Source organism: Zalophus californianus, chromosome 2 (genome assembly GCF_009762305.2).
Source record: "Zalophus californianus isolate mZalCal1 chromosome 2, mZalCal1.pri.v2, whole genome shotgun sequence".
NCBI lineage: Eukaryota > Metazoa > Chordata > Mammalia > Carnivora > Otariidae > Zalophus > Zalophus californianus.
In genome coordinates this window covers 114,430,399-114,441,308 of record NC_045596.1, presented here as the reverse complement: position 1 = coordinate 114,441,308, position 10,910 = coordinate 114,430,399, and the positions used below count along the sequence as shown (strand labels likewise).

The window sequence follows — 10,910 nt, the reverse complement described above, 5'->3', positions numbered from 1 at the left end:
AAACACAATTGCTAGGACTTCAACTATTAACTTTAAACTAAAGATACCCAAGGACTTATTAGCAGATACGGGGGTTTCAGTAGAGCTAGTCATTCTAGCCTCTGTATACAATCAAGCTCAAGCATATACCTCTTTTTTTCTTTTACTATTTCCTTTTTTAGTAATTTCCTTGGGGAACTAGAGAATTTTGTAGAATTTTTCTTAATGTTGCTAATCATGTTTTACACAAAGCAGAGCAACTGTCTCACAGCTGTTTAAGAATGTTACTGACATTATCCTCTAAAAAATGGTATATTTGTGCATTGGATTTGCGTGAAAAACTATTCACTTCCATTCTTTTTTAGAATAGTATGTCATGTGTACATATTTAATTAAAGAGATTTATAATCATAATTATTTATTGTAAAGATTTTAACTAACACTTTTCCTTTTTCTCTCAAAATAAATAAACAAATAAAAACAATGGGGACAAAATTATAGATACAATAGGGTAAAAACAAAAAACAATGGAAGAAAGTTTTGCTTTTAATATTCAGAACTAGAAAAAACTTAAACATCTATTAACAGAGGAATTGATGAACAAATTTTGCATAGCTATAGAATGGAATATTACATAGCAAAAGTTGGTGGACATGTATTTATATGGATAAATGTCAAATATAAGGCTACATAAAAATTCGATTTGAAGAATACATATAGCATGCTACCAACTGAATGAAATTTTTAAACATACAAAATAACATCAGCTTTAAATTTTATGTCTTCAGAATATTCTATTCATTCCCCTCTTTTTTGCTGTCATCTAAAGCCCTGAAATCAGTTCCCAGTATAGTGTAATATTTTGACTTCTACATTCTCATCATTCTCTCTGCTATTAATACTGTCATAATTCTTGATGATTTTAAGATCCACAAAGATAATCCTTGCAATTCCCTGGCATTTTAGTTTCTTGAAGTTCTCTTATTCAGTGATCTTCACACCCCCTCCACCACTCACTGCCATGGATAAACGCTCAGTCCTGAGCACTCCAGCCATCACTTCCTGTCTCCGTGACTACATATCTCTGGTATGGCCACATCTTTGATCTTGCTATGATTTACTGTGTTAGTTTTCTAGGGCTATTATATAACAAAGTTTCACAAACTGAGTGGTTTAAAACAACAGACATTTATTCTCTCACAATTCTGGGGACCATAATCAAGAGTCAAGAAGTCCATAATCAAGGGTCAGCAGGGCCATGCTCCCTTGGAAGCTTTTAGGGAAGAATCCTTCCTTGCCTCTTTTAGCTTTTCGTGGTTTCTGGCCCTCTCGGTGTTTTTTAGTTTGTGGCAGCATAACTCCAGTCTCAACTTCTGTCTTCACATGGCTGTCTTACCTCTGTGTCTGTGTCAAATTTCCTTTTTCGTGAAAGGTCAACAGCCCTTCAGTTAGGCCCACCCTAATCTAGCATGACTGCATCTTAACTTGATTACATCTTCAAAGACTATTTCCAAATATGGTCACATTCATAGGTACCAGTTAGGTTAGGACTTGAACATACGTTTTGGGGGACACAGTTTGACCTAGAACACTTACAATGCATTGGTCCTAACATTTTCTCTGTTCCTCACATGTAGCATGCCTTGATTCTCTATTACTCAGTTTAGAAATCCAGACTTCTTGACCCTCTCTGATTTCATCATGCTTTTATGTAAAAAAAATTGCTAACTTTTTTGTTATTCCACATATACACTTGTACACCACAAGTGGCTGGAAAACACACAATCTGTTTTCAATTAAAATTTCTAATCATAAAACTTTATTATGTGCTTTGAATCATATTACATTCCATTATTCCATTTATACTTGTCAGCTTCCCCACAAGTATTTCATCCCTTCTTTTCCCTCAAGTTTCCAGGCCACTTCCTACTACCTCATTCTCAGCTAATTCACTGAGTTCACTGAGAAGATAGGGACAATCAGAAGAAGAGACTTTCCACAAGCCCCCACAACTATTTGCGGTAATCCACCTGCATCTGAGCTTATACGGTATCCTCTACCACTCACTTTCACCCTCTCACCTTGTGAACTAAGCTCATTGTCTATCACAGACAGTGTCTTTGCTTAGCAATTTCCCCTTTCTTTTTCACCGACTTTCCCTCTCTACTGGAATTTTCTATAAGTGCACAGATATGGATTTGTTTCATACATAAAAAATAAAAACAAAAACAAACAAACAAACAAAAAAAACAACAACCTTTCTTTACTTTACATTCCTTCCAGGAACTACTCCATTTTTCTCTTTGCCTATACTCACTTTTTCCAATTTTCCTTTTCCCATTCACTACTGAACCTCCACCAACAAGCTTTCATTGCCACCACTCAACCAAAATGGCTCTTCTCAAGGTCACTGATGACTCATCAGTCATCAATAGGAGAATTCCATGGTTATTTCTCAGGTTTATTTTATTTGATCTACTATCATCATTTGATGTATTTGTGGCTTTGAGGAAATTGTACACTCTGGGTTTTCCTTCTTTCTTAAAAGGATAATTCTTTCATGCACATTAACTGCTTTCTCCCTGTCTCACAATCACAATGTTTGGGCTTACTGAGGATCAGTATTTGGGCTTCTTTTCTTTTCTATTTATGCTAATTCCCTTGGTGACCTTTAAATGCCATTTATATGTTAATGCCTCCCAATTATATACCTGCAATCTTTCCCCTGCCATCCAGCTTCACATATACAGCTACCCCTTTGACATCTTCACTTGGAATGTCTAACACACATAGCTAATTTACCATGTTCAAAACTGAGCTCCTGATCGGTTCATCACACTGTCTCTACACATGCTCTATCTATAGATTTTTTTAGAAAACTTCTGTTAGTGGTAACTCTTTCTAACTGCTGAGGACTAACTCCTCCACTTGAGCCACTGTTATCTTTCGTCTGGATTACTACAATAGTCTCCCAAGTGACCTTTTTGCTCTCCATCCTTGTCTTCTCCCCCCCCCCGCAGTTCATTGTTAATGTACCAGATTTTTCCTGTCAAAAGTGTGACTCTGATCATGCTTCTCTTTTGCATAAAAGACTACCAAAATGTTTCCATCTCACCAAGAGTTGAGACTCCCTCAGTGGCCTATAGTTCCAGCCTATATCTTCTATATGGCTTCATACTCTCATTTTTCTGGCTTTATCGTATCCTAATTTCTTCCTATATTCTTATTTTTATTTACTGTACTTTATACATATCTAGTATAGTTTTACCCCAAGACTTTGCTTTCTTCCCTGCCTGCACTGTTCCTTGCTTAACACAGACCACACTTCCTTTTTAACTCTTAACCTCATCTAACATATTACATATTTTAGATATTTATATTAACTGGTTCCCTTACCATAATGTTAGCTTCAAGAGAAGAAGGGTTTTGATCTATGTTCTTTCTTTGTTCTATGTCCAATATCTAGAATAACACGTGACAGTGCTCAATTAATAATTGTTGGTTGAATGAATGAATGAATAATACATGTGGGTATGTGTGTGTGAGAGTAAGTACGAAAAGCTATCCAGGGGAAAAATAAACAAATTCAAGGGAAAAGGAGATCCAAATTCAAGAGACTCTTCTCTTAGGCAGGATGAATCCAGAAGAGTCAGCAATCTGAGGAGTACACAAGCAGCTTCAACAACATTTGTGCTTTTTTATTTCTTTAACTGAGCAGTGAATATATGAGTGTTTGTTATATTATTATTTGCATATTATTAGATTTAAAATTTATAAAATTGTTTGTTATATGAAGATAATAACTTGTTAATCATACTGTAATTGGATAAAAACTCCTTCAGTATGACATCAGTAGTTGGATAAAAACTCCTTCAGTATGACATCAGTAGTTGGATAAAAACTCCTTCAGTATGACATCAAGTAGACATCTTGAAAACTAGTTTTATAATTTCTATACCTATGTTGAAAAATAAATCACTTGAGAATATCAAGATTTAAAAGAATACTATAAAACTTCATAACAATAAATGTGAAAATTTATATTAAATGTATATTTTCTAGGGGCACCTGGGTGCCTCAGTCGGTTAAACGTCTGCCTTCAGCTCAGGTCATGATCCCGGGGTCCCAGGATCAAGCCCCGCATCAGGCCTCCTGCTTAGCGGGGAACCTGCTTCTCCCTCTGCCCTTCACCCACTCATGCTCTCTCTCAAATAAATAAATAAATAAAATCTTTAAAAATAAATAAATAAATGGATATTTTCTAAAAATATAAATCCAGAAATTTGACTCGAAAAATAAATAGAAACATTGAATAGAATCATTAATGAAAAATCTACAATCAAAATAATACTAGTTTGAGATACTTTTAGAGGGGAGTTTTAACCAATCTTTAAGGAGAAGAAAACTTCTGTACTATACAATCTGTTCCCAAAATGGACAGACGAGGAACACCTCTCAACTTCTCTTATGGTGTATGTATAAACTTGATTTTTAAAAAATTCTTGACAATATCAAAGTATAAAAAAATTCAGTCCCATTTAATAAATGGACAAAAAGCCAAGACCATAAATGAAATATTAATACATTAAACTAATTGCTCTTTAAAAATTTATTTCATGATAAAATAGAGTTAAATCTTGATACTAAATGATGATTTAGTATTCACTATATTAATAGATTAAAGAAGAAAGAACATATGGAACCCTCAAGTGAGGTAAGAAAAAAATTCAGGGCTCCTGGGTTAGTTAAGTGACCAACTCTTGACTTCGTCTCAGGTCATGATTTCAGGGTCATGAGATGGAGCCCTGAGTCTGGCTCTGTGCTCAGTGGGGAATCTGCTTGTCCCTCTGCACCTCCCTCTGCTTGTGCTCTCCCCCCACATAAATAAATAAATACATAAATAAATAAATAAATAAATAAATCTTTAAAAAAAATTCATAATATTGAGCAGTTGCTTATGATAGAAATGTGAAATTTTTAATTGAAAGATTTCCTTAATTTGTTAAAAGGTATTTACCCATTACCTTCAGCAAACCTCATAACTAATAATAAAATAATAGCAGTATCTCCTTTGAAAACAGAACAAAACACGAATATTTTTTTCTTTTTAACCTTCTGGGGGTTCTAACCAGTGTAGAGAGGATTATGAATTCAATTTTGAATAGAAGTAGTAAAAGCAAATATTCTTGCCATTGTCCTAATCTTAGGGTAAAAGCAAGTATTTTTGCTTTGGTTCCAATCTTAAGGTGAAATACCCAGTCTTTAATATAAAGGATAATGTCAACTATAGATTTTTTGTAGATAACTCTTATCTATTTGTGTTTCATTTTGCATAGTTTCTGTTGTTTTTCCTTCAAATTGATACATCTTTTCTACTCCAAGATATGATCTTTCATTAATCTCATTCTGTGTATAATTTCATCTTAGATATTGTTTTTACTTCTAGAATTTTTTTCTTTTTAACATATTAAAACACGTTAACATGTTTTTAATGTTAATATGTTAACATAAAAAATATGTTAACTTTTTAACATACAGTTACATTAATGGTTTAATGTCCTTTTCCTCAAATCCCAACATCTGTGTCAGTTCTGTCGGTTTCCAGTAATTGTTTTTCCTCTCATTAAAGGTCATATTTTCCTTTTTCTTATCATGACTGGCTCTATGATTGGAAGCCAAACATTTCAAATCTTATATTCAAATGGTACATATAATTTTGATTTTCTGTCAATATTTTGATCTTTGTTCCAGGAGAAGGGTTAGTTAGCGAGAAACAGTGAATCCATTTTGGTCTTGCTTTTGTGATTTTTTTTTTGGTGGTTCTAGAGTAGTGCTAAGTATTGGGCTCATTTTTCCCCATTCCCAAGGCAAGACTCCTGAGTCTTCCACTCAATGCCGTATTAATCTTGAAATTTTCCGGTCTGGCTGGCGGGAACAGATACTATTCACTACCCTATGTGAGCACCAGGCACTGTTCCCTCTAATCTTTTTGAATGTTCTGCCTCCACATCCTCATGTATTTCTCTCACATGTGTGAGCTGCTCAGGCCTTTGAGGAATACTTGCGGGGAGACTCACTGCAGATATTTGAAATTTCTCCCATGGCATTTCTCTCCTCTCCAACACTCTCTCTCATAAACTATAGCCATTTAGTTCTCCCTGGGGTCTCTATTCAGTTGCTTCAACTCAGGGAGTCTTCAGGGCTCTGCACCAGGCTTGGAAGTTTTCTCAAGTCAATAAGCTGGAAGAGGGCTCTTCTGGTTTGCTTCTCTTTCAGGTGTCACTCTCTTCGGTTGTCTAATGTTCCGTGTCTTAAAAACTATCTTTTTAAGGCAGTGAAAATACTCTGTCTGGTAGCATAGGGATGGATCGATGTCATTATATATTCATCCAAATCCGTAGAATGTACAATACCAGGAGTGATCCCTAATGTAAACTATGAATGATATAGGTGATTATGATGTGTCAGTGTAGGTTCATCGATTGTAACAAATGTACCATTTCGTGGGGGTATTGATAATGGGGGACACCAAGCCTGTGTGGGGGCAAGGGAGAGATGAAAAATCTATGTGATTTTTTTTTTGGTGGTTCTAGAGTAGTGCTAAGTATTGGGTACTTAGTATTGGAAGTACTTAGTACTTCCCTTTCCATTTTGTTGTCAATCTAAAACTGCTCTAAAAAATAAAGTCTTAATTTAAAAAACAAAAGACACACTACCAGAAAAAATAGGTAAAAAAGAAGAAAGGAGGAAAATAAATGATAAATATGTAAATGTTTTTCAACTTTTTAAATCAAGAAGCACAAATTAAAGCAGCAAGTTCTTCCCATCGCGTCTTTAAAAATGGCCAGGTGCTTTCTCACATATTACTGGTAAAATATAATTTAATACAATGTTTCTGCAATAAATTTTGGAAAATGCATTTCGAAATATGCAAAAACCCCTTCGTCATTGTTTCTTTCTTTCTTTTTTTGTCTATGCTTTTTGGTTGTTTCCAGTAGGATTATAAATCTCTTCCCTGTTGTTATATCTTCACCACGGCTTGTGTTTTATCACCTGCAATTTTTAAATATATTTACCTTTTTGTTTTCATTTAACTTTTAAAGTGCTTTTTCCTCTCTTTTGTTTTTCTCATTTCTCTAATATTTTTATATATCCCCTTTTACCATCTTGTGTTTGTTCCTTACTCTTGTTTTTCCCCCTATGGTGTCTCTTTGCTCTTCTGCTTTGTTTTCTTGCCAGTCCCCACCCAGTATCTCTTTCCTGATACCTGACAGGTCTTGTATACCTTTGATCACCTAGACATATTTCTTTTAAAAAGAAATATTATAGGTTTGCACTCATAGCATTTTGTTACATTGTTTTTGTTAATTTTGTTTTATTAATTTTATCTTCCTAAGGTTTAATTTGCCTAATGATCTTTAGTCCTGACTATAATAAAATATGCTAAAATTCTTTGAAAGGAATGCTAGAGTTAATGCTATATTTCTAGTTTAGAAAGAGATACCCCTGTTCGAGTAGCTTTTATAATAAATTTCCCAGTTGTCTTGACCAATAGCTTACGTGTTTAGCTATTTGTTTGTTTATTTATTTATCTTTTGATCCCTTTTACCCATTTCTCTCACCTCCTACCACCTGCCTCTGGCATCCACCAATCAGTGTTCTGTACCTATGAGCTTGGGGTTTTGTTTGTTTGTTTGTCATTTGATCCCACATATAAGAGAAATCAGAATGTATTTGTCTTTCCCTGTCTGATTTATTGCCTTTAGCATAATGCCCTTGAGATACATGCATGCTGTCACAAATGACAAGATTTCATTCTTTTTTATGGCTGAATATCCCTGCGTGCGTGCGTGTGTGTGTGTGTGTGTGTGTGTGTGTGTGTGTGTACCTACTTCAATATAGTTTTCTTCTCATTTGCCTGATTTGTAGTCATGACTCAGCCAGCATTTAGGATGCCTTAAGAAAAAAAACTGTTCTATATATATGGAGCTGTAGACTCAGTATGTCTCTTGGAAGGGGTGAGTTCAGAATCTTCATATGTCACCATCTTGAACAAGAACCTCTTCTAGATATATATTTCTGAGCCTTTACATATTGAATTTTAGCCAATCTTTCAATGGTTGCATAATTTAAAAATTTTCTTCACTAATATATATTAAATTACTGCATCTTTGTTGCTATGAATTCCTGGTGTTTTTTCATTATTCATTCGAACATATAGTTTATTTGTATCTTTTTTTTCTTGTAATACACTTACATGGAGTTAGGCTTTATTCTATTTATATTATATATTTTTTTAGTATCTCATGTTTAAATAATGAGGGTTTACCAGAAAAAAAAAATAGCTGGAGCACATTTTCAACTTCATGGTTTTTTCAAGCATTTGTTATCTGTGATACCCTCCGAAACTCTTTGAACTGAAGGTCCACTGTCTTTGTCCTATTCATTTTCTTTTTTTTTTTTTTTTTTTTGGTGCCAATTAAATACCGTTTTATTTAAGACATTGCATTTTCCACTTAACAATAACAGTGCTTATAAAGTGCAATGTTCATTTCCTTTCCCTGTGCACGTATTTCATATTCAAGTATCAAGAATGCCCAGTTTATTTATACTATAGCAGCTCAACATTAAAACTGCCATGGAATTTGCTACAAATTTGGGTCCTTCGAATATTTTGTGGAACAATGCTAGACCTATTCTCAGGTTGGCTTAATCAACCTCTTCGATGGTGGGTCCAGAGGAGGCACCACCAGATGGAGGAGCTCCACCACCAGGGAAGCCTCCAGGCATTCCTCCTGGCATGCCCCCTGCACTCTGGTACAGTTTGGTAATGATAGGATTGCAGACTTTCTCCAGCTCTTTCTGCTGGTGTTCAAATTCTTCCTTCTCTGCAGTCTGGTTCTTATCAAGCCAATTGATGATTTCATTGCACTTGTCAAGAATCTTCTGTTTGTCCTCATCATTGATCTTGCCCTGAAGTTTTTCATCTTCAACAGTTGCTTTCATGTTGAATGCATAAGACTCAAGTGAATTCTTGGAAGACACCTTGTCCCGCTGTTTCTCATCTTCAGCTTTGTACTTCTCAGCTTCCTGGACCATGCGCTCAATGTCTTCCTTGCTCAAGCGGCCCTTGTCGTTAGTGATGGTGATCTTGTTCTCTTTCCCTGTGCTCTTATCCACAGCAGAGACGTTGAGGATACCGTTAGCATCAATATCAAAAGTGACTTCAATCTGAGGAACGCCACGAGGGGCAGGAGGGATGCCTGTGAGTTCGAACTTGCCAAGTAGGTTGTTATCCTTGGTCATGGCACGCTCCCCTTCATACACCTGAATGAGCACACCAGGCTGGTTGTCAGAGTAGGTAGTGAAGGTCTGTGTCTGTTTGGTAGGAATAGTAGTATTACGCTTGATAAGAACAGTCATGACTCCTCCAGCAGTTTCAATGCCAAGAGAAAGTGGAGTGACATCCAACAGCAGCAAATCTTGAACATTTTCAGATTTGTCTCCAGAAAGGATGGCTGCCTGGACAGCTGCACCGTAAGCAACAGCCTCATCAGGGTTGATGCTCTTATTCAGTTCTTTCCCGTTGAAGAAATCTTGTAGAAGCTTCTGAATCTTGGGGATACGGGTAGAACCACCCACCAGCACAATATCGTGGATTTGAGACTTGTCTAGCTTGGCATCCCGAAGGCCTTTCTCTACAGGGTCCAGGGTGCCACGGAACAGATCAGCATTTAATTCTTCAAACCGGGCACGAGTAATAGAGGTATAGAAGTCGATTCCTTCATATAGAGAATCAATCTCAATACTGGCCTGCGTGCTGGAAGAAAGTGTGCGCTTAGCACGTTCACAAGCAGTACGGAGACGACGAACTGCCCTCTTGTTTTCACTGATGTCCTTCTTATGTTTGCGCTTGAACTCAGCAATAAAATGGTTGACCATCCTGTTGTCAAAGTCTTCTCCACCTAAGTGGGTGTCTCCGGCTGTGGATTTGACCTCAAAGATCCCATCTTCAATAGTAAGGATTGACACATCAAAAGTGCCACCTCCCAAGTCAAAGATCAGCACATTCCTTTCAGCACCAACCTTCTTGTCTAAGCCATAAGCAATAGCAGCAGCAGTTGGCTCGTTGATGATTCGAAGTACATTGAGACCAGCAATAGTTCCAGCATCTTTGGTAGCCTGACGCTGAGAGTCATTGAAGTATGCAGGTACCGTGACAACTGCATTGGTAACAGTCTTCCCAAGGTAGGCCTCTGCAATTTCCTTCATCTTCGTCAAAACCATAGAGGACACCTCCTCTGGATAGAAACTTTTTGTCTCTCCCTTGTATTCTACTTGGACCTTAGGCCTACCAGCATCATTCACCACCATAAAAGGCCAATGCTTCATATCAGATTGGACAACAGCATCATCAAATCTACGTCCAATCAGGCGCTTGGCATCAAAAACTGTGTTGGTGGGGTTCATCGCAACTTGGTTCTTTGCAGCATCACCGATCAATCGTTCTGTGTCAGTGAAGGCGACATAACTTGGAGTGGTTCGGTTTCCCTGATCATTGGCAATTATTTCCACTTTCCCGTGTTGGAAGACACCCACGCAAGAGTAGGTGGTGCCAAGATCAATGCCAACCGCAGGTCCCTTAGACATGGTTGCTTCTGTGTGGGCCTGGCTCGGCTTGAGAAGAATTCAGATGTCTGGTGATTTAGCCCAGCGTTCAATGAGACCCTGTCCTATTCATTTTCAATTCTGTAGTTAGTATTTGTTCTATATGTGAGCCATTTTCCTTTGTAAGAGAGTATAAGCTTGATATATCTGAAATTCTCAGGAGGATATGCTGAAATAGCAATATTCAATCTTCTATACCTGCTCAGAGGTTTTTTGCATTGCAATTAACCTCTGTGAGGAATTTTCCCAGTTTCACTAGTTAA

The 10,910-nt window shown here is 36.6% G+C and overlaps 1 protein-coding gene across 1 annotated transcript; it reads right to left on the bottom strand.

The window, feature by feature from the left end:
- Positions 1-8,430: 8,430 nt before the first annotated feature.
- On the bottom strand, positions 8,431-10,701 carry LOC113925488 (heat shock cognate 71 kDa protein-like). The gene has a single exon (XM_035726278.1). It carries the CDS (start codon positions 10,627-10,629, stop codon positions 8,689-8,691), a length of 1,941 nt encoding a protein of 646 aa, XP_035582171.1. The 5' UTR covers positions 10,630-10,701; the 3' UTR covers positions 8,431-8,688.
- Positions 10,702-10,910: the final 209 nt, after the last annotated feature.

Coding starts and splice junctions, on each gene's coding strand:
- LOC113925488 (XM_035726278.1), bottom strand. CDS start 10,629: ATGTCTAAGGGACCTGCGGTTGGCATTGATCTTGGCACCACCTACTCT.